Genomic DNA, 25069 nt, shown 5'->3' with positions numbered 1-25069 from the left:
TTATCATTATTTTTTTCCATTGGAATAAAATTGTCCATACCTTGCATAATATGTATAGCACTTTACTATGTGTAAAAATCTTCCAGATCCACCTTTAAGCCCAATTCAGCCACTATGCAAGGAGGGGTATCTGCAAAAAGAATTATTCTTCTATATGGATGGAAACAGAGGCTTGGTAAGCCTAAGTTAGTTTTCTAGGCTAAACTAATTAGGCTGACAGACATATCAACTCACTGATGCTTTTGCTTGGAAAGCCAAGATGCAAATCTCTACTTTTTGATTCTTTATTCACTTTTATGGTTGCAGTGTTAGAAAGGTTTCTCCTTCAGGGAAATTTCGACAGGGGAGGAGAACGAGCCATGCAGATTTGGTAGAGGATGTCACTGTAAGCCCTGGGTCCGCTCACGTACTTCTCATGTCATTCTGTGTCTGCTCTTTGTTGAACATTATCAGGCTAGGCACTGTTACGACAGAATAGCCTTTTGAATGAAAATTCAAGTTCATAAAATAAAATTAGCACAGATATACAATAGGCATGTTTTAAATAACAGTCGCCATACATCAAGTATTTAGGTATCTGGTCCTCATCATAGTCCCAGCATTAATTTCAAATGGGGTTAATTAATTGGAGATTAAAAATATAGATGGGGATACAGAGGCTAAGAGACACCAGGCGATCTTCTCTGGAGCTCACACTACCCACTTGATCAAACTTCCAGAGTCTCAAGTACAAAGCTAGGACTTGAATGCAGAGCCGGCCTTACCTGAGCAGTGTGCTCTGTGGCTCCCAGCCTGGCTAAGAGAAGCTCTGGTGGCCTTGGTGGGGACCAGGATAGAGTCGATTTTAGGGGCTGCTGTGATGCAGAGCAGGACGTGAGATACTGTTAAAGAAGTGAAAGCAGTCAGGCAAGGGATTCCAGGCCTTGCTTGGCCACCCAAGCCTCCGGGGTCATTTCCCCACTGTCACCAATGTTAGTGTTCCATTGGTCCCTCTGAGCCTCCCAAAGCAGAGGGCAGAAGACATGCGAACGGCCGGTCCGCAGGAGGAACTAGTAGACTGTGATGGAACTCCCCAGGACAATACCTGCATATGGTACCTAGCAGCTCAGATTCCCAGGAATCCTCAGATTCCCTGTCCTCATCTTTGTGTCTTTACACTGATTTTATTGATAGGAAAGATAACTTTGTAGTGTACTTTTATTTTTGCTCCTTTGAAACAGATTTTTGTTTATTTTTGAGATTATAATTTAATTACACTTCTCCCTTTATGTTATTCCCTTCAAACCCTCCCATAAACCCCTTCCTGGTCTCCTTCACATCAATGGCCTCTTTTTTGCATGCGTGTGTTGTGTGTGTTTATGTGTGTGTGTGTATGTTTGTGTGTGTATATATACAAGTGTATGTGTATGTGTGTGTGCATGTGTGTGTGTATGTGTGTGTGTATGTGTGTGTGTATGTGTGTGTATGTGTGTGTATGTGTGTGTGTGTGTGTGTGTGTGTATGTGTGTGTATGTATCCCTAAATGTAACCTGTTGAGTCCATGTATTGCTATTTGTATCTATGATTTACCGGCTGACTGGCACTGGGCAGGCACCTGCTGTGCTCACCCTGGGAGGAGTGCCACGCCCAGCTTCCCCAGTTGCCTGTAGCTCTATGTGTAGGTTGAGGCCTCATGGCCTTCCCCTCATCCATTTGGAGACCCATTCTTTTAACAGACAACATATTTACATGGTTTAGGAATATAGATTTGAATACCCGTTAGCTCTCCCTCCCGTCCCCGACCCTGTCTTGAGTTCTGACCTTGAGTAATTGTTTTTACTTACAGGTGTAGGTCTTTTAAGAAGTTCTTATTCATATATAAGCAAGAGCAGGCATGTTTGTTAAGTAATATTTTAAAAACCAGGAGTCAAGTTGCAACCTGTCCTTCATAAATAGCAGCATCTTTTTTTGTTATTATTATCTTTTGATGTCTCTAGGACGTTTGGGGGCAGGGTTACCAACTCCCCATGACTTACCAAGAATGTATGGGATAAGTAAATTGATGGAGAGTTTCGGGTAAGAGTGCCCGCTGCTCTGCACCATGAGCTTTCAACATACAACTAAGAGAGAACAATTAACTCAAGTCACTGAAGCAGTTTATTTTTTTCTGATAAATGCATGAAATAGAATAAAAATAATGAGGAGAAATTAAAGAAGGGAGTGCCTAAAGCAAATGGACTTTAACATGGGTTAAAAAATGCCATGATGTCTCGACTCCTAACTAACATGAGTGCACGAGCTAAATCCCAAAGGGCAAGTCTAGCCTGAGCCCGTTTATTCCTACTTGTTGCTCTATTTGTTGGTTCACTTTAGTTTGTTCTATTTCTTCTTAGAATTACTGAGCAATCAAGCCCAGGGTCTCTTACATGCTAGGCTAGGCTGAGCAATCAAACCCAGAAGCTCTTACATGCTAGGCTAGGCTGAGCAATCAAACCCAGAAGCTCTTACATGCTAGGCTAGGCTGAGCAATCAAACCCAGAAGCTCTTACATGCTAGGCTAGGCTGAGCAATCAAACCCAGAAGTTCTTACATGCTAGGCTAGGCTGAGCAATCAAACCCAGAAGTTCTTACATGCTAGGCAAGGCTGAGCACTTGAACCCAGGGCCTCTTACATAGCTGGCTAGTGCTCCACCACTCAGTTACATACCTAGCCTATATGTAAAGTAATGTATTATGGGAACGCAATCATGCTTTTTTTCTGTGGATGTTTCTGCTTTGTAACTATAGACTTGAAGAATTATGACAGAAAATATGTAGCCTACAAAGAGTGAAGTACTTCCTGTCTGGCTGTTGGTGGAGCCAAGTTCCTGGCCTCTGCTCTTGTTTGAGGAGAAAAGAAGGCAACTCATTTCTGAGAAGCATTTATTGAATGCCGGGTTCTGCTGTAGGTCCTTTCATGTCATTTATATAACAACCCTATAGAAGACCTGCCCATTTTGTAGATGGTGAATCTGAGGACCAAATGGACTGAAGGTCACATGGCTGCTAACTCTAAGGGCTAGAGAGGACTTGATCTGCGACAGAGAGTGAAATGCCAAGGAATTCAGACAGGAATCATAAGAATAGATAAAAACCAACTTACAAAACTCACAAAAGCGCTTCTGGGTTAGTCAATAGACTGTGGGAACTCTCCACAGTGACTGTGTAGGGAACAGCCACTTGTCTAAGGTGGGAAATTCTTGGATCTATCAGAACAGCTGAGTAATGCCCAGGAGGGCTTCGGAATGCAGCGCTGGGTGCTGTCACCTCAGTGAGGACACTCAGATAAGCTTTGTTTGATACAATTCAAGGCCTTCCTTTCATACTCTGGGTTTATGAATAACACTGTCTCGAGAAATGGCTCAGTTGGAGTCAGTGTCACTAAGTTGAAAGATGCATGTCATAGGTAGGCCCATTTATCCACAAAGATGCAAATGTCCTCAAACGCCAGATTATGGTTTCTTGGCCATAGTTAAAAGGCTCAGCTGTTGCTGTATTTTGTTCTCAGAGACATATATACACCACTTTTGAAAACTTGATGCCAGCTGGGGATGTCACCGCTCGTAAATTATTTTGGATTCAGTGCAGTACATACTTAGTTCAGCCCTTGCTCTTTGTAACTGGGCTGGGTAAAACTGTCCTCATGTCTGCACAAGGGCAGCTGTCATTGTGCTCAGAGATGAAGTTGAGAAGGCGTGGGTGGAGTAGATTAAAGTGACACTGGTTTTAACAACGATTTTCCCACAGTAAAATGGGTACAGACAGGCCCTGTCTTTACAGACTTCATTTTGGTTATGTGCCCATGCACCCATGACCACACCCTGATGGCGGCGATCATCACATGATCACTTCATTTTCTTTCTTCTCTGTTTTTCCTCCGTTGTGCTTACCAAAACTCGCATGACAAAGCTCGCCGTGTTAACCATTCGAGGTGTACAGCTCAGTAGTGCTGGGTGCTGATATTCCTGTGAAACAGGTCTTCAGAATATCTTCCTCTTATAAGTCTGATGAAACTCTTGCCAGAGGGTCCATCCCATCTTCCCTAACACTAAGACCCTTTAACACAGTTCCTCACCTGGGGTGACCTCCAACCATACAATTATTTTTGTTGCTACTTCATCACTATAGTTTTGCTACTGTTATGAATCGTATTGTAAACGCCTATGTTTTCCAACGGTCATAAGCAACCCCTGCGAAAAGGTTGTTCGACCCTTCCTGATACACAGGCTGAGAACTGCTGCTCTGTGCTACTAAACACCTCCCTTCATCCTCAGCCCCTTGTCTCTGATGTCAAGTGCTATGGCTGCATTATCTGCATGGAATGGTGCAGGGTCTTTCCTGGGACTGATTTATTTCACTTAGCACAGGTCAAGCCCAAGTTCTGTTCATATTGTCTGCCCATATAAGCCCCATAGTTTGAAACACAGTTGCATCTCTTTATTCACAGTAAGAATAAGTCATAATATAATAAATATAATATAATATAATTAATATAATATACCATATAGTGACACATATGATAATTCACATATCAGATTTTCCTCTGCCTTAAATTGGCATCTCTCATTGTCCTTGTCACCAGATACCTGACAAAGCAGCTTAAGGGAGGGGATTCATTTGGCATGCGGTTAGAAGGGACACAGTCCGTCATGACAGGGAAGGCGTGACCGCAGGCAGCTTCATGACGGGCTCACGTGGCTGGGACTCTCCACTTCTCAGCGGGAACTGGAAGCAGAGGCCAGACTGGCAGTTAGAGGCATAAAACTATGCCACCCTCAGGGCCACCCCCAGAAACTCCTGCAGCAAATCTCTATGTTCTAAGCGTTCCATGACCACAGCAGTAAATAGCTGGGGACCACATGTTCAAGCACATGGGGGCCATTCCGCATGCAAACTGTGAGGCAACCCCACTGTCCTCCTGTTAGGGAGAACCTGAGAACCACTCTTCCTCTCACAGCCCCCCCACCCTCGTCTCTGTACTGTCTCTCTTTCCACCTTTCTCTCATTCTTGCTTCTTCACTCTTCTGGACCATGTGCCAGCTTTCTTCTATGGACGTGAATGTTTGACACGTTACTTCTGCTCACTCGCCACTGGTCCAGGTCACCAGGGAGCTTCAGAGATGAACCGGTGTGTTATCACTACAGCTATGTCTTGTGTAGCTGCTGCTTACAGCTTAGTTAAAAGGAAGAGACTGTGGTACATTTATATGATAGAGTACTAGGGGAGTGGGGAGCCAGGAAAGGGGAAATCATTTGAAATGTAAATAAAAAATATATCCAATACAAAAAAAAAAAAAGAAAAAGAAAAAAAAACCCAATGACTTTACAAAATTCGCGGGCAAATGGATGCAACTTGAAAATATCATCCTGAGTGAGGTAACTTAGTCACAAAAGAACACACACATGGCATGTACTCACTGATAAGTGGATATTAGCCAAAGTTTGGAATATCCAAGATACAATTCACAGACCATATGAAGACCAAGAAGAAGGAACTTGTTAATTATCATAATGTGGATGCTTCAGTGCTTCTTAGAAGTGTGAACAAAATACTCACAGGAGGAAATATGGAGGCAAAGTGTGGAGCAGAGACTGACGGAAAAGCCATCCAGAGACTGCCCCACCTAGGGATCCATCCATGCACAGCCACCAAACCTGGACTCTATTGTGGATGCCGGGAAGTGCTTGCTGATGGAAACCTAATATGGCGTCTCCTGAGAGGCTCTGCCAGAGCCTGACCAATACAGAGGCAGATGCTCACAACCAACCATTGGACTGAGCTTGGGTGTCCCAGATGAAGGAGTTGGAGAAGGAACTGAAGGAGCTGAGGGGGTTTGCAGCCCCAAGGAGGGAGCAGCAGTGTCAACCGGCCAGACCCCCTGGTGCTCCCACGCACTGGACCACCAACCAAAGAGTACACATGGAGGGGCCCATGGCACTGGTCACATATGTGGCAGAGGATGACCTTGTTGGACATCAGTGGGAGAGGAGACCCTTGGGCCTGAGGGTGTTTGATGCCCCAATGTAGGGCATTTCCAGGGCGGGAAGACAGGAGGTGGGTAGGGGAGCACCCTCATAGAGGCTGGAGGAGGCAGAATAGGATAGGGGATTTCTGAAGGGGAGACACGGAAAGGGGGAAACATTTAAAATGTAAATAAAGAAAACATCCAATAATAATAAAAAAATAGAAGTTAAGAGGAAAGGAGCCAGAGAGGGGATGGATTTGAATGCCAAATGTCTGCACAACAAAGTTACGAAGTGAATCTGCTCAACGAACACAGGAATAAGTAATGAATACTGGCTATTTCATTAAGTGTGAGCTTCTTCTAGACTAGGGTTGCAAGCCCATGATCCAAGGGAGCAGGTGTGTGGTGTAAATGAGTGGGTGGGACACACACATGGGAGCAGTGGGCAGCCCACACAGTATGTCCAGAGGACAGCACCTCTCAGCTCAGAAGGCATTCGCATGGGGACGTGGCTTTGTATGACAAGGGATTTCTAAAAAAGTAGGAAACTGACATTTTATGTGACACCTTCCAATTTTAAAATTTGAATCTGAGCAGTTTTTAAATACCCCCCCCCAAACCACATTCATGGCAAAGATATGGCTTCAAGTCACTAATCTGCAATCTTTCATGGGAAACTATTTAGGGTTTTTAAGCATATCGGATTGGTAGCTTCTAAACATTAATGTGACCCTCGTTTGGAGGCATGCTGGTAAGCCACACTGATTTCAGCTGCGGCTGCTCATTATGACTGCTGGAGGTCATTGCAAACATCCCAGTCTCAAACTTTACCCCAGAGCAATTAAATCAGCATCTATTGTTTATCACTTTACAAACTCTTCAAGTAGGTATGGCAAGATGGCTCTGTGCATAAAGATGCTGTCCATGCAAACCTGGAGGCCTGGGACCCACTGAAGGAGAATGGAGAGAATCAACTTGACAAACTATCCTCGGAGTGCTATTCACGTGGCATGATGCATACATATGCACACAATAATAAAAATTATTAAAGTTCTTCAAGCAGTTGCAATGTTCAATTAAATTGGAAAATAATCCTTTAGGGCTAATTTTGAAAGGTTTTACGATAGGCTGTTTATGTTACTACATAACTGTGGATCCATAAAGATGACTTGTTACATTTTTGGGTCTGTCTTAAAATAAGATAGTGAAGAAAAAGCAAATTGTAGACGTCAAGTTGAAATATGGGGGCTGGGAGAAATAAAGATTTTAAAAAATATGTTCACAGGGAACATATCAAGTTAGGTTACGCAGTAAATGTTATCTTAAATGCCAACGCTGTGGCCATAATCCAAGTTGAGAATTCTTAATCAACACAATAGTTTTAAAGATAAGCCCACAAAATTCTCCTTAGGGATAATAACAAGTCTTCAGAGTAATGTATTGTAGCAATGCCAGAAGAGGAGAGCAGCCCCTAATTAACCCTGCTGACAGACCGGTTGAGCGTGTCAAGGTCATTGCTCAAGGTTGGTTGAGAAGAACCATAGATTAGAGACAAATTCCTTTCTTGGTTTCCCAGGAAGAATGCAGTAGTGCCTTCTGTGGTTTCTGCAAAGCTGTCTATGGGCTTTGACAGACTATTAGTGATGATTTAGCACCACCGTGAGGCTGTGCTAGGCACTGCATCCTGTTCTGTTGGAAAAAAAGGTCTGTTCACAAATTTAAACCTGAAAATGAAAATGTCAAGAAAAAAAAATGTGGTGTGTGTGTGTGTGTGTGTGTGTGTGTGTGTGTGTGTGTGTGTGTGTGTGTTGTATACTTTTCTTGATATGGAAGGACCAGGACTAGGCAATAAACCCAGGTATCAATATAATTACAGCAGCAAAATGAAGTTGACATTCAGGTTTACATTTTGAAGACAGTTTTAAATTTTGAGAGAAGGAAGGCAAGAAGGGGAGGGAGCTAGGGATATAGGGGAAGATGAGGAAGATGAGGAGAGAGGATATATGTGTGTGTGTGTGTGTGTGTGTGTGTGTGTGTGTGTGTGTGTGTGTATGGAAAGAGAGAAGAGAGGAAGGAAGGGAGGAAGGGAGGAAGAAGGAAGAGGTCTTGCTTTTTCTGCCTTGTGAGCGCCAGGCTAGCCCATGAGCATCCCAGTGAGATCCCAGTCCCCACCTAGCAGCCCGTAGGCGCACTGGGGTTTCTGGCTTGATAGCGTGTCCAGCTTTTGCCATGGTTTCTGGGGATCGAATCCAGGTCATCAGGCTTGCATGACAACTTTTCTCTATTGAGTCATCTTGCTGAACCACATTTTAAAAATCCAATTAAAGCGATGCATAGGACACCAGTAAACTATCCTCTTTTCCTTTAAGCATGAAACAATAACTTTCTATTACTGTGTGGTTCTCTGGAAGGAGACAATTACACATCTGAACAAAATCCTCCTGCTTATGTATAGCATTTCAGGAAAGATACTAAATAGTCATTCCTTTCATACTTTATCATATTTAATTGATAAAATGTATACATAATACCACTTTTATTAGTGAAGAAAGTAGAAAAGTTATTACTCTGCCCAGTGACTTCACAGTGGGCAGTTGGTTTTAATTCACAACCCCAATTATTAATTATGAACACTCAAGTCTCTTAAAGTTTACAACAAAAGCTCTGTGATTTTTGTTTGATTTTGTTTCTTGAGACAGAGTCTAACTTTGTAGCCCAGGCTGGTCTGGAACTTACTTAGTGCAGATTTAGACTTGTGGCGATCCTCCTGGTTTGACCTCCTGAGTGTTGAGATTACCGGTGAGAGCCACTGTGCTTCGGTTCATTTTGTAGTTTTGAGATGTGATATTTTATCACACCATTGCATTGACTATTTTATGAAATCCCAAAGAGCAAAGCCTACGTGAATGCTAATCTTAATGTTATTATGATTTTCCCCTATGAATCCGGAGAATCGGCATCAATTATATTGAACAAAACTGCAATAAGAACCTTTGGTTCTGTGAAACGCGTTCTTTGGGGCTTTTTACTTCAACACAACTAACTCTGTGTCATATGGGATTCTGGCTGAGATTCTCTTAGAGACTCTTAATGACACATGAAAGTGAGGCTGGGCCTTAACGAGCTTGGGAATGTGAAACTCTTCTTGGTGTAGTCTCAGCACTGTAAGGTGAAAGAAGCAGATGTCTTGGAAGAGTGGGGCCTTGCTAGAGTTTATAAGATGCCTAGAGAGGGAGGGACTGAAGGTGACAGACGGTAAGACAGTGAGCGGCCCCGTAAGAATTAAACACCGGATAGTATGAATTTATGTCAAATGAGATCAGGTAAATGCACCATATTGGAAACATTCATCTTGGCAGACTTGCTTTTGTGATGTCTGTCAGCACTGTGGCTTGTCCTCTGTTCAGACAAGGTAGGGAAAAACCATTCCCAAAGTGTAGGGTCTTTGTCACGGTCATGAGTGATGGCAGGCTGTGTCTGAGCCAGAGCGGCTCACTGTCCAGTGCAGACCGGCCTGGAACTTGCTTTGTGAAAGAAAACGTTATTACGAAAGGGTAAGCCAGGACTGTGTGCTTCCCATTGTTCAGGCTGAAGGCTGCAGATCCTCGCTTGCTTCCCGAGAAGCCAATGGCTCTGCCTGCCCTCCACTTCATACTTTAACTAGGATAAAGGGAGTAAATGCTCTTTCTTCTTTCTTGAATGTTTTAAGAAGATCATATTGGCAAAGTATCACTTAGAGGTGATAACCTGACTTTTTTTCCTGGATGTGTGTGCCAATATGGGAGAGGGAGAGGTGGGCAAGGGGGAGATGGCACGGAGTCTGAGAGACAGAAACAAAGGTGTATATCATAGTTAGCAACTTACTACTTACCTTTTCTTCCTTTCCGATCTCCACACTAAATATGGGAGAGTTGATGAAACATTTTTTTGTTGTTATCATTTGCTTAATTTCTGTAGCATAGAGAAGATTTACAAAATATTTACAAAATTAATGTTTATTTTTAAATTTATATTTACAAAAATGTTCATTTTTAAATTTATATTTACAAAGTAAAGCTTCAGGAGAGCTATTTTTTTTTCTGGTCCTCTCGTCATTCCATCTCAACGTTTATATTGTTTGGCTCACGCCATCGTGTTTAAGAGACCCAGGGATGCTTAAGGCGATGTAGGGTCCACGAGACACCACACTGTGCCCTCATCGTTTGCTGGCACATTCTCGGGGGCTTAAGAGGATCAGAGCTCCTAGAACAGTCTTGCTTAAGATATACAAACGAAGGATGTTCAAAAGCATAGTAGACAGGACTTTATAGCAAAGGAAATGTCACTCTTGGTAGGAAGAGATTTCTAAGCAATGTGTTAGTGACTAGAGAGATTCCCTGGGGCTGTGTGGTTGCAGAACATGACAGCTGGTAAGGCGGCTCTGGACCCATGATGTCTTCCAAACCAAGTCCCATCAATCCCTCTAGTGTTAAACCCATCATGTATATTATTTTGAGTGAATAGCTTGATGTTTTGGTACTTCAGTGGCATCCCCTGCAAAATATACTACTAATATCCAAGCATATGACAGAGGGAAGCAAGAGGGTCATAGGTTCAAGACCAGCCTGGACAACACAGGGAGTTCAAAACCATTGTGTACATATCAAGACACTATCTTAGAAAAGCATAGACAAAATGGTAGGTGTATGGTAAAGGCTGTGAGAGTTAAATGTTTTTAAGTTTCTACAGAGCCCCAAGTGCTGCTTAGAGCCCTCTTAGCTTGTGTTCTCTTCCACCTTTTAGTTGCATACATCACTTTGAAGTCAACTTTCCACAGGATCCCCTGCCACATTGTTCAGAGCTACCCCTCCCACATCTTGGGACCTATCAAAGCTACCCCAGCTTCCTGTAACTCTTCTTTGTGAGACTCTGGGCCTCCTGCCGTGATGGACGATGGCTATATTGTATTAGAGTCGATTTTCTCCTAATTGGTCCAATAATTTTAGTTAATGCATTTTTCTGTCATCTTAGGAAGTTTATGTAGACAAATTTATGTAATGACTGTATTCAGACAAATATAAACATCATTCTGGTTTATGATATTGCCACTAGCAACCTTATAAATAATATGTACTTATTTATTTGTAAATATGAATATTTATAACATATTTATAATTACATATTGTAAATAATTCCCTCAGTAAACCTAACCAGAAGGAAGGTGATTATGCTATATTATGTATAGAAACAGGAAAGGCCTCTAATGGGTTTAGAATTGTCCATTAAACTCCTGATGGATAAAGATTAAAAGATTAAGATAGTGGAAAAGTATCAATAAATTGGGATGATCTTGGGAGAGGAACATTTGAGATGGATCTTGAGGGACAGATACCATGAATAAATGAGTGTGTGGAAGACACCAAGGCTCCCCTTGTCAAACTACAAGCAAGAGGGTACGGAGCACAGTGAGGAACGAACACCACTCACCTTACAGACACAACCTGTCTCTCCACGTCCAGGAACACTTCCTCTTACAGCATCACCGCCACTTATGTTGCATTTTGAAAACGTATCTCAAAGGGACAAGCCAGCCCTCTGCTAAACCATGTGTGGTGCGGCATCGCTGCCCAATCTTTATTTTTAAGATCTTGATGGTCTGTGGGTCTGCTGTTTACACCCTGCTCCTGGGTCATCTCTTCTATGCCACAGTCCCCAGCACCACTAGCGTGTTGCTGCCACTGACCAGATCTCGCTGAAGATTTCCAAGCTCCCAAACTAAACTTCCTTACTAGGTATCATAAATGTGTGAGTTCAGAAATGGAAGTTATGATAGCTATCTTGTTCCCAATCTTCCTACGAACCACTTAAGAACTTCCTCTGCCTTCTGTCAAGGAAGGATAACTCCAACCAAATCAGGACGTTGGCAGTTGTTTCAGACTCTAACATCTCTATCACCGGTTGTTACCAATTGTCCATTCTACCCTCCAGCACTCTCTGTCAACTGACAAATCTGTCCACGTTCACTCTGCTGGTTAGTTTTTGTCAAGTTGACCCATTCTAGGGTCATTTGAGAAGAGGACTTTCCATTGAAGAATTGACATTATGCTGTCCTATGGCCATATCTGTGGGACATTTATTAAATGCTAATTAGTATATAGGAAGATTCAAGTCATTGTGGATGCTGTGTCCCTGATCAGATGGGCCTGAGCCATACAGGAGGAAGGCGCAAACCTGTCAGCAGCGTTCATGTCTCTGCATTAGTTCCTGCTTTGGATTCCCTCCGAGCTACATTGTAACTTGGAAGCCAGAGAAGCTCTTTGTACCCAAGTTAGTTTTTAGTCAGATATTTTATCACAGAACAGAAAGCAAGCTAGAACGTGCCCTACTCTAATCCAACCGAGGACTCTGTAGCAGCCTTTGGACTGGCCTCTCTCTCTTTCTTGGCCTTGCCGTCTGTTGCCCACACAGCAGCCAAAGTGAGCCTTTTAAGATATCAGTACAGTTTTCTCTTTCTCCTGCTTCAGGGATCTAGTCACCGCGTACGGCCCTCAGGATGAAGTCCACTTTTGAACACATTGCACGTGGCCCAGCACCTGGCCACCCCCCTTTCTCACTGTTTCCCCTTTCCAGGGTTAGGCATGCTCAGCTACTCAGACCTCTCACAACAAGCTGCTCCCTCTAGGGCTTTATTTGCCTCAGCGTTCTCTGTTCCTCTCATGCCCTCGTCTTCCGTTTCCAAATCAATTACACTTATCTGACAATGGCCAGACTAGTAGTTTCCTCTACTTCTTTCCTGGTGGGTCCTGACCTTTTGGGGGCTCGTTCATGAGAGGCTCTCAGACTGTGGTCCAGTTACCTCACACTGGATCCTACGACACTTTCAGGGTCTGCAAAGATAAGGAAATCCTCACAGTAATACTAGAATAGAATTTTTGAGAACTAATGCCACAGATTAAACCCAGAAAAGAACTAGAAATCTAGCTGTCTCTTAAGCCAGACATTTACATACAATTAATGCCCCACTTTCATTATTTTAAAAACATATAGATATTTTTCCATAACAAGGTATCATTTATATTGCCATATAATACAGTATTGCCATCTTAAAATTAATCAACATGTATTTTTGAATTTCTATAATGACTTTTTTTTCTTTTCTTTTCTTTTTTTTTTTTTTTTTTTGGTTTTTCGAGACAGGGTTTCTCTGTGTAGTCCTGACTGTCCCAGAACTCACTCTGTAGACCAGACTGGCCTCGAACTCAGAAATCCGCCTGCCTCTGCCTCCCAAGTGCTGGGATTACAGGCGTGCACCACCATACACGGCTCCTAAAATGAATATTAACAAAGTTCAAAGAAGACAAAATTTCTTCAGCGTTTCCTCACTTTATTGTAATGAACTCACAAATTAAAAACATCACACACCTAGATTATGCCAACCATAAAGCAAGCACATTCCCAGGCCCAGGCCATGCACTCTGTGGATGTTTATGTGGTTCTGAAGCCATGAAGCTTTGTGTAGGATTTATCCTCCCCCCACCTCCCCACCCCCACCCCCCAAAAAAGACAAGAAAAAAGAAAAGGAAAAGAAACCCATGACAGAGTTGAAAGGACTCTTAACTTCATATTTTCAGAACAATTAACTTCATATTTTCTTCCACAATTTGTGTCTTTCTGCCTGAATTCTGGCCTTCCTCATTTCCTAATAGATTCTTTCTTAGTCACTTTCATAAACTGCCCACTATATGCACACTTACATAAACACATGCATGCATTACAGGCGAGGATTCACATATGTGAGTGAGTGGTCCAGTTCTTGCTTTCCTTGTTCTCTCTCTCTCTCTCTCTCTCTCTCTCTCTCTCTCTCTCTCTCTCTCTCTCTTCTTTCTTTCTGAATTTTGGTGACCTTATTTTAACATTGTATTTTCTATGCTCATCCAATTTCCCAATAAGTTCTAAGTACAAAGGACTTTTTACATTAAGTGATTGAAGTACTGGTCAGGTACACCATAGCTTCAGAATGCGCTGTACTGTGAGCTGTTTACAGGTATAGGTCTCCCATCTGTGAATCCTAGAACCTGGTGCAGTTCCTGATTCACTCTGAAGTCCTAATAAATAAAATGTTTTAAAAACAAGACTTAATCTACATTGCTACTTATTTGTGGAGTTTAACAAAAAAGGGCAGTTTAATATTTAATTCAGCTGGCTAAATATTATACACCCAGTGTATAGTATATGTGTGTGAGTATATATATATATATAATATTTATATATAACATTTATATATATACTTTATATATATATAACATTTATATATATAAAACATTTATATATATGTATATATATAAAACATTTATATATATATGTGTATATATAAAACATTTATATATGTGTGTGTGTATATATATATATATAAAACATTATATATATATATAATGTTGAATCAGTAGCACTGGTAACTTTGCATTGTTCCCAAAGCCCTTGTCTATCTGTTTACTTTGAACCCAGAACTCTTGTCCAAAAGATGCCTACGATAACTTTATAGTGAACAGTGATACTTTAACGCCTAAGTTCTTTTGCCAGAAGTATCCCATGCACTATAGTCCAGTTCGTACTGTTTTCAGCCTCATGCCCTGCTTGAGGAGGCAGATTTGAGGGTGTTCGGAGCCTAGCTGTGTGCTCTGTCTCTCGGCCCGGCTCCAGAGCTCACTGAGCTGTGTCCTCGTCTGACTGCCTCTTTTGCTGCCCCGGAGTTGTACGGCAGTTGTTACATTTTCTTGTCTGCACGATCATCTCTGCACATGGAATTTATTGCTTTTCTAGGAGTGACAGCCTTATAAGAAGTATGTGTTCACTAGAGAAAAGTTAGACTACGCAGGTAACAACTCAACAATTACATGTACTCTTTGGATACCTGGGTATTATATAGACACTCCATCAGTCCACATGCCTTCCTGTAGAAGATGCTTGATTTTCAAGGTTTTATTCAAGAGGAAAGCACTCGGTGCGAATCCAAACAGGGCTATAACAATGTGTTCAGCTCCGCTCTTCAGTGTCAAGGAATGGCTTCTTGTTTTTGTCCTTGAAAAATTTCTGGGAACATCAGAAAACGTTGTTTACTGAGGTATGAATATGCCAAATATTTTGTACTTGTAGGCAAATGAAGATCAACTAATCTGCTCAAGTTTCCCTGTAGGTTTGGGGTTACTCCATACAAAGTCCTGCTTAGAGGAGAGCCGCAAATCTTTGGGCATGGAGAGGTGACCTGTGAGCACCCTCATTTCCACTCGGGAGCACCCATAGCTCCACTCGGGAGCATCCCCAGCTCCACTCCTCACATCTGAGTCTGTCCATGTCGAAGCTTCCTCTCTGTGAAGCAGAGTGTATGGGAACATTCCAGGGTTCTTGTGAGGATTAAAAGAAGGTTTGACAAATAAGTGCTCAATTAATATGTACTAATTAGCAATAGTTCATGACTACTTGCAGTTTATTCTGAAGTATTTCTAAGCTTTTTAAATTAGGTTTTCACTATTTTTATTTTGTTTTTGTTTTTGTTTTTGCTCTTAGAACCTTTGACTGAATTCAAAGCCTCTAATTCCTTACAGGAATCCTTCCCCCACTGTAAGACAGATCTCTTTCTGGGCCCCTCTCATCCTAGTTGAGATCATTATTACTGGGTTGCCAGGCATACAGATTTCAGTTCAGTTTCCCTCTTGTATAATCCCTGAGCTCAGAATGGACTGTCTCTATCTGTGGAGTTTAGATAAAGCTATTTCTTGACTTTCCCCCCTTTATTTTCCCCCCTCTCTTCTGGGACAATTGCACGGGTATGCTTTTCATAGTCTAAAGATACCCACTGGACCTCTAGAAGAGAAGCTAAATGTTTTGCTGTGAGGCATGGTGTTACTGTTGGCTGCCTCTCCTCTCTCAGCCCTCTTCTCCCCGGGTCTGGGCTTTGTGAACAGGAAGGGGACAATTGAGTGACTCAGAGGAGACCAATGTTTGTAATTCCCAGGACTTCGCAGAGTCTCTGGATCTGGTGGCCCGGCAGCTCACAGGTAGATTCGTGGTCAGGAAGCGTGTGACTGTATAAAAACCTAAATTAGACATCTCAGACAGAGGCTGTGTAAGAATCATGCTCAGAAATGCACGAATCTGCATCCAGCAGGGTGCTCACACCCAATCTTGGTGCACAGTTTTGCTTTTAAATGGAGGTCTAATTCACTGGTTCTCAGAGTCTAAATGAAGTGTAGTGAAGGAAATTCATGGTGTCCCTTAACTGTTCCTTGTTGGTGCCTCCACTGCTAAACAGTGTTCCCAAGAGCATGTATTTTTTTTTTAAGTTGTCAAATTAAGTGCTTGGCTATTGATAGTGATTGATATTGATACTGGTTCTTAGGTGCTTGGCCATTTGCTGGTGGCATCCTCACTAACCTGCACATATCCCGCCTGCTTTCTGTTCAGTGGCTGGAAGCAGGGCCTTGGCCATCTTGGTGCGCCCAGAGCAGTGGCTGCCGCCCGTCAGGCTATGGCTGTGTGGGAACTTTTCTCATCCATCTTCTCGGCAGTGCCGAGCACAGTGCTGTGCACTTTTTCAACAATCAAGTGTGTGTGTGTATGTGTGTGTGTATGTGTGTCCTATATGTTTGCAACAGGAATGGGTGAATTTGTGCACATGCACATGTAGAGGCCAGAGGTCAGATCAGGTGTCTTCACTGAGTCCTCCCCATCTTCTCAGTGTCTGAGACAGTCCTTTGGTAAGTCCTTTGGCGCTTACCCCTCGTCTTAGTTGGCTGGCCATTATGTTCCAGGGGCGTCTTCTGTTTCCTCAGCTGCTGAGAGGTCTTCAGGGGCCACGTTAACCCAGAACTGAGTGTCTCCATCGCTCCTCCTGTCGTTCTGCTCTTATATTCTTTCTGCCTCCTCTTCTGTGATGTTCTCCGAGCCTTGGTGGCGGCAGTGGGCACTGAGAAAGAGGCCTCATTTAGGGATGAGTAGCCTTGAATGCACTTTCTCTGGTAATTATCATGGAATCTGGAAAAAAGAATATTACCATCTGAAATTTACAGGTGAAGGAACCGATTTCAAAGACAGGAAGGAACTCCTGCAGTAACTACTGGAACCAAATTCAGTTCTGAGCGTCTCTACTGGGCTGGCTCACGATGAATGGTTCTCTCTGTGTGAATACATCATCTTCTGTTATCCTTATGTAATTTTTATTTATTTTCAACTTTCAATCTCTGGGAAGAAAGTCTACTAGTAAAGCCAGCAGGGTTTCTGTGATGTCATGTGGAACCGGTGAGACTCTGTTTGGGAACTGAGTCTATCACCTTCCAGCTCCAGGGCACAGACAGGACAGGACACTTACTCTTCTCATCTGCATACTGAGTGACAACAGTCCCCACCTCCTGTGATCATTGCAGGTGCTAAGTGTTTCATTTTACACAGCAGATTCTAGCGGTAGTGAGGGGTGCTTATTACTTCAGCTAGAATTATCTGGATGGATTCCCTGGGCCCTTAACTGTGGGACACTGAGAAAAGTGGCATTAACCATTTAAAGGCTTTAACCATTTAAAGTTCTCACCAACAGAAGCTGCCCACTTCATTTCCCCCCCAAAAAGTTAAACACTTCATGCCCTGGAGTCCTCCGGCTTGGCCCTGTTTGTGGGCTGCTGACTTGATCTCGTCTGGCTCAGAATTCACATTTGAGGTCTCTACCAGGAGACAGAATCCTTTTGAGGTGAAGGCACAGAGATGCATGCGGTTCACAGCCAGATGACAGACACCACAGGGGAACTGGCCGTTCAGGACGTGGCTAACACTGAGGTCCACTTCTTCTGTAAGAAAATGGAGTCATTCAGTCTGTTAAGGCACAGGTAGAATGGCCTTGTTCATGTGTTTAACTTCCTTTAAATTTTCCCTCAGTACATTAGGAATGAATTCTGTAGGGGCCTTTCTTGTAGAGCTCATCTCAAAAAAGGGGGACAGGAAGAACTCAGTGTGAAGGGAGAGGAGCTAAGGAAGGAGCCAGGCACCTACCTCATGTTTGTGCTGTGGGGTTGAAGGGGGGGGGGTGTTCTCCACACAGTGCAAGGCAGGAAGCCTGACTTTTTTTTTTTATTCAGAGCACTAGAGAAACACACTCATGTACCTTAGTACTAAACATAGGAAGGAACAAATCTGGATACAGATATAAGAGTTCTGTGTGTAATAGAATATTTTCCTCACTCTTTTATCAGAAATTTTTTTCTTACAAAATCATTTGAATCCACTATATCAAAGTTTAGGCATGCTTTGTATTGTGCTGGCTTTTTAAAAATAATGATGTTCATCTTTCTCTGTCCATTCATATCTAACAGTTTGCTTTGTACATAGTAGGATCTTACTAAATATTTCAGTGAATGAATGAATGATCAGTCTTTGTTATACTACAGTTTGATACCTACTTCAAAATAGCTGTATTTTCTAGATTTACCCCATCTCTGCATCTTATCATCCACACTGGCCTGTTTTCCTTTATCCACACCACAAAGATGTCAGCTGGTCCTCTGAAAGCGAGCATCGGCTGTGCATGGGTCTACGTGTGAGTGCGCATGACTCTCGGTCTTTCTGAGAAAGGACATGTCCTGTGACTCACAGGAAGCACGCTTGAGAGTACATGCATCCAGAACGGAGTGAACACCAGTGAAAGTGGATTTTCACTCAGCAGTTTGCATCCACATTCTTAAGGCCACACACAGCACCAGTCTAGAATACCATGATTTCCCTAAGAGAATGTACAACCTGTTTCTTCTTACAAACAGGAACAGTGAGACTTCTCACATTTCTGTTTTGATGGACGAAACTTGGCATTGGCAAAAGTAGAGTCAGGAGATCATCTGGTAAATACAAACGGTGAGGGTGGGCTACAGTGCAGAAGACATTTCCAGAGAAAGGGCCTTGTTGTCCCGGACGGCAACCCTCTTCTGCTGACTGGCTAAGCTGCACAGACACACATTCGAGGAAGCTTTCCCAGGCCCCTGGGTTTGCTAATTGCATCTCTGAAATCTCAGCGAACCCTGCACTCACAGCTCTCTGGAAATCTGACATGCATGGCTTACAACTCTTTGACTAACAACATCTATGATGAGGACCCTGGACATTCTCATATGCTTTCATGGTTGTTTTAGAGAGGGGGGATAATTAATCATCTAGTATTGATTATATTTAAAGTAGTATATTTAACTATTTGCCCCTCGGATTCAAGTCATTCCAAATAGTTTGCTTCCTGACTTAATTTTATCCACACACCAATTTATATGCAACTGAAGTCAGACTAAACAGTAAGTAGTAGATGCCGTGTGTACTAAAATTACGATTTCCATCTCAGTTGTCAATCATCTACACTCTTCTGTAGGTGATGGATAATGCTTCTAAATGTTTATATGCTCACTGAAGGGTCTCTTAGCTCTTCCACAAAAATTCTATTATGAGGGCACTGTCTGACGACCTGAGTTCCACAGGACTCTGCTGTGCTTGCAGGAGTAGCAGGTACATCCGAGGACATCTCTCTTAAATACAACAGGTGGGAGTTTGTGAAGTATTGACAGCCTCCCAGGAAAGCCTGGGAAAACATGGACATCTCACTCCATGAGGTGCCAGACTGAGATTCCCCCAGGACAAGAGTTTCTGCTCTCTCCCCTTGGAACAGGAACGTGTCTCTGGGCTTTAACTGTCTGCCTTTCTCTTTTCTAACATCCTACCCCATTTCCCTTTTTCTTCTAATCCACTGGGGGAAAATGCTCATATTTTGGGTTATGAATTAAAACAAAAACCAACTAGGGTGTGTTAAATAATAAAATTCAACTTCTGAGAAGCATGTCAAAGAACATGAATGTCTACATACTGGTCTTATTTTGTCTTAGGATGTCCTCAATAAGGCATTAAAATATTGATCAAAATGAATCAAAGGTAAAAAGAGAAAGAAAGGAAAGGAAAGGAAAGGAAAGGAAAGGAAAGGAAAGGAAAGGAAAGGAAAGGAAAAAGGAAAGGAAAGGAAAAAGGAAAGGAAAGGAAAAAGGAAAGGAAAGGAAAGGAAAAAGGAAAGGAAAGGAAAGGAAAGGAAAGGAAAGGAAAGGAAAGGAAAGGAAAGGAAAGGAAAGGAAAGGAAAGGAAAGGAAAAAGAGGATGGATTTCTTGCAATAGGGAAACAGCATACCAAGCCTAAGGAAAACGGAAGCACGCCCTTGCTCCATGTGGCCTCCAGGTGGCGCTGTTGACCTACACATGGAAAGCAGACGCCAGGTTCAGTTTATAGCTGGATTTTCACTTTTTCAAAATATTTTCAGTCTCCACAGATGTGTTCTTTTAAATGGTCAATAAAATTTTATAACCACTATTTGAAAAATCGCAAGATTATTGTGATTTGTGCTTCCCGGGCAAGAATATTTCTTCCCGTCCAGACATACTCAGCCAGTCAGGTGTCTGTCTGCATTTGTTCCGTGGTGTCTCTTTTCTGCCCTTCTCTCCTTCCGCGTACGCACAGGCTGGACTACAGAAACTTGGGCTGTTGATGGGACACATCCAGGTGTCTTTTATAGTTAAATTTAAAACAAATGTCCTCATTTGCCTCTAGTAATTCAGCTCTGTACGCTCTGAATGGATAGGGTCATCCTTGTTCAAAAACCACCCTCCCCAAGCCAGGCGGTGATTTGGGTGTGGGCAAACAGAAGTTAGTCAAGAACTAGAGGTGTTTTGAGGTAACTTATGCAGTGCCCCCTACGGTCTAATCATTCCCTAGGAAAGTGCTCCTAGTAAAATCCAGGAGGAGAGTTGATTTCCTTGTGGAAGGATTTCGGGCCAGGAGCAGTGGCCATCACCAAAACAAAATGAAAACAAAACAAAAAACCAAAAAAACAAACAACAAAACAACAACAATAACGTCCCTCCACAAACAAACAAACAGAACAAACCAGTAGGAGTAGTTGCTATAGTTTGAAGCCACGTTTGGGATTTTTAAGACTGACTTTAAAAATAATCAACTAATGCTCCCTTTGTGCTCTTTCTTGGTTCTCTTCTCTCACAGGGGTTTGTGAACAAGCTGGATGAATTCATTCAGTGGCTAAACGAAGCCATGGAGACCACGGAGAACTGGACCCCTCCTAAGGCCGAGACGGACAGCCTTCGGTTGTACCTGGAGACACACTTGGTAGGCAAGAGCATGTTGTGCCTTCTCTTACTGTCAAAGATTTCAGTGTCGCAATTTGTTTAGGTCCAATATCAACTTTAGTTATCAAAAGTCTTTAGACACTAATGAACCCGAGCCTTAGTGGGGTGGAGACTCAAGATGACCATTTTCAGGCATCTCAAGTAATAATATGACACCCAAGGCTTCCATATTTCAAACAGATGCTTCAAAGCTTTTTCCAGAAGGGCCACTATTTTAAACCACCTTAGAAAATCTTATTAGACCCGTGTTCTCTAAAGCGATGATTGAAGATTTCCCTGTTCTTGGGAAAAAAAATAAATGAATAAAAGAGAAAATTTTGATGGCCATTCTGAAGCTTTCTAGAGTTCTTGTAAAATTAATGAGCCCCTCCTCATCGAGAAGTCTATTTAATCTGTTCTACACTTGGCTATTTTAATAAAATATTTAAAACGATGATCTCCATCATTTCTGCTGCTACGTGGATTTTTTCAGCAGATAATTAATACAACTGTCATTATGCCGGGCCAGTGCTTAGGGAAAACTAGGAAGCCATTGTGGATAACACTTGGGTGACTCTGCTTTGAGTCTGTTTAAAGCAGGAATTATAGACCAGGGTACTTTTGATGAACCTCAGGAGGTTAGTACTGAATGCTTCAAATGGCCGATATCAATTATGAAGGGGTGGGAACCCCGTGCCGGAGGGCGAGAAAGCGTGTCAGAAAGGCACGCTGTCATAGGAAATGGAAACTCAGGCTTTAGGAATCTCATCTTTATTCCTTCCACTGATAGCATAAAATTGACAAAGGCAACGAACAAGAATCCTTGGGTGCCCAACTGTGGGGTTGATTTCTGCCCCTCTTACACACTTAGAATTTGGAATAAGCAAGTTTCGTGGAGAGTCCCCTGTGTGGTGGTTCACGGGAAAGACTGCAGAAGGACAAAAGACGGACACCAAAGAGTCAAGTTTAGTTTATTTAGTGTTGCGTTTTGAACATGTTTCGTGTTACTTAAAGTTAAACAGCCTCCAAAACCAGTTGCTGCCTACAGACAGGCTTGCAGACGAACTCGGACTGGGCCGACGGTCTGCAGAAACAAACACTAGTGGCCAGAAGTGCCCCTCTCGGACTGGGTTTGGAAGGACTGCCCTCAGCACTCAGTTCCCTGTAGAACACACTTTTCAGGGGTTCTTTTTTGGAGGGCATTTCATAACAGCAAGATAAAGATATTCAGTGCTTTATGATGTAAATTATATTAATTAGAATGTCAGCCTTGTGCTGGCATTGTTCTGACAGAAATTCTAATCTGTGTTTAAACAGGACTATATGAACTTTATTTCACATCAAGTGTGCTGTCTTAATTTTCTTGATTTAATATTTTATGGAAAGCACACATGCAGCTTTTGAGGCTGCAGAGGTCACAAGGGCATAAGGCGCCTTAGCCGTGGGGTGCTCGCCAAAAGCCAGGCGGGATTGCTGTGTGGCGTGGCCAGGGCCCTTTCCTCTCTGCGTAGTGTGTCCCTGTGTCACCGTGCCATAGTTCTGTCTCAGCCCTCTTACAGAAATCTCATTTGCCATCCCTGTGCCTGCCTTACCTTGTGCTAGCCCAAAGCTAGAAGTTTCGTTTATAAGGCAATATTTTGTATTGTTCTATCTTATATAGTTGCAACTAACTTTATGCATCTAGTGTTAACTTAAAACTTTAAGAAGTAAAGTTTCACATTATCATTCAATTTAAATTGCTACTGTGTCTATGACCTTAGTCTATGTAGCCTTAACAATTGCAGAATTTTTATAGGTGGCTATAAAGAATCCCGGGTATCCATACCTGCCCCAAGGCAACGCCATCCTACCCATGAGCGCCATTGCCCACTGGCTGTGGATCACCAAGAGTCCTCCTGATCTCTCTCTCTCTCTCTCTCTCTCTCTCTCTCTCTCTCTCTCTCTCTCTCAGGATTAACATTTTAGAGGGAACATCCTTTTTCTCTCTCTGACTATTCTGGCTAGAATAGAGATGATATAGGTACAATTTTGCTTATCTCTGCTTTTCAAATGGTGAGAAACTATGGTTTCAGGCCAGTTCACTGAATGCTAAGTCGGTCCCGCATTTTGCTTCTGATGCTATGAAGAGCAATGTGTGATAGCCATGTTAGCCGTCTGTGCACGGTCTGCTGTGGAACGCTACAGACATCACTGGCAGTCCCCGGACTCTACCATGCCAGTTACCACAAGGCAAGACTCACCTCCTCTCCGTCCACTTCACCCTCCGTCCCTGATAGTCATCTATCATATTGTATTATCATTGTGCTGTACTAATATTCTTTTGGTCTCAAAAGGAGGCAAAGTCTACCTTTCTATAAAAACTATTCAACTGAGCCTAGAGATTCATCCCCTAGCTTAGTTTCTATAAACCGCTACTGTCCCCCGATGCAGGAGCAAAAGGTCTTTACAGACTTATGCAGCAGTAGAGGTTGTGAGATACACTTGCTAAATCATTTTTTTTCTAGATCCCATGATTCTGTCTTTAGTCTTTAGAAGTGTGATACCTGACAGCAATTGTCTTCTCTGGTTTAATATGTTGGAATAGCTGGCATCTTCCGGTATTTACTTGTAAAGAAAAACTAATACCAAAATAACAGTTGTACATTTATATCTTGATACTTAATTCAATTATTTTCCATGATGGCAGCCAAGGATTTCCCACCAACACTAATCAATTAAAGCTTTACAATTCATCTCTGAGAGAGACACAGGAATTTTATTTTAGCTGCAGGAAACAGTGTGAAATTGTCATGCTACAACAGCGATTTTCCATGATAATTAATCATCTGCTTGCAACCTGGCTGCTCCTTCAAAAAGACAATTCCCATCTTTCTGGAAACTGGTATTTTCAGGAAATGTCATTTGGAGGTGGCGCATGGCAAGTATTAGCCATCCTCCTTTGCTGAAACCAATTTTAGAAGCAGCATTGTACATATGTATTATTGGGAAGACTCCCCTTTCTCTCTTTCCTTCACAGTTGTCTGTTTCCTATCCTCTTCAAAAACAGCCCCACTGGAGTGTTTGGCCTGCAAGATTGCACTCATGGGCTATGAGTGTTCACAGGCTTTGACAATCAGAAAGGTATATACACTCCACCAACATCATGATAGCGAGTGCATTCACCACTCCAATGTCAAACTTGGTCATGGCATTCTGAGATTCCTTCCTTCAGCCCTTCCCAGACTGTGCTTCATCCCTACACAACTGCTGATTTGGTTTCTGTGCTATCCAGTTTGTTCAGCCTCTAACTTCATGGGGGGTAAGACCAACCAGCCTGCTCTCACTGGGGCACAGGCCTGACCTCTCTCCTTCAGTGTGTTTCTTGTTAGCTATATTGACATTGCGTCTTCCAATGTCCTCTCTGTGTTGTTGACTAGCATTCAGGTGTGCATGGACCACGCCTGCCACCAGGGGTTCCCGATGAACATCTAACATCTTGCAAATTGTGTATATCTGAGTAGAAGCACAGTAAGCGCAAACATGGTGAAAAACCGCCTCACGCCAGGGGAGAGAGCTCTGGGTTGGACTGGGTGTGCTTAGGAAATAGATTGCGTTCCTTTAAGGAAATGTTCAGGAGCAAGGCAGCAGAGGAAGGCGCCCTGGCTAGATTCACAGTCTGTCCATGTGCTTCTGGAACAAGAGTGCTCATCCCTAGAGTCCTTGTAATACATGCCTAATTCACCAAATAAGGACCACCCCATAGGCATCAGCGCCAGGAAAACAAGCCAGATCTTCACTCCTCTATAGCCAGGGTGGGCTACTATAGTCCCACCAGACATATACATCATGTACATATACATCATATACATATACACATACACATACACATATACATATACATCAATACATATACTAATCACTCTGCTGGATTAAATGAGAGGAGA

At 42.6% G+C, this 25069-nt stretch overlaps 1 protein-coding gene across 1 annotated transcript in view; it reads left to right on the top strand.

Moving 5' to 3' along the window:
• The window catches only part of Akap6 (A-kinase anchoring protein 6), a 282310-nt gene that overhangs the window by 36827 nt on the left and 220414 nt on the right, over positions 1 to 25069 (top strand). The window contains exon 4 of the mRNA XM_052185864.1: positions 21025 to 21147. Coding sequence (XP_052041824.1) covers positions 21025 to 21147 — 123 coding nt within the window. The remainder of the gene's footprint in view (positions 1 to 21024; positions 21148 to 25069) is intronic.

The sequence above is a fragment of the Apodemus sylvaticus genome, chromosome 6 (assembly GCF_947179515.1).
Source record: "Apodemus sylvaticus chromosome 6, mApoSyl1.1, whole genome shotgun sequence".
Lineage (NCBI taxonomy): Eukaryota > Metazoa > Chordata > Mammalia > Rodentia > Muridae > Apodemus > Apodemus sylvaticus.
Note: the sequence above shows the minus strand (reverse complement) of the source record. Positions and strands in the feature narration are given on the sequence as shown.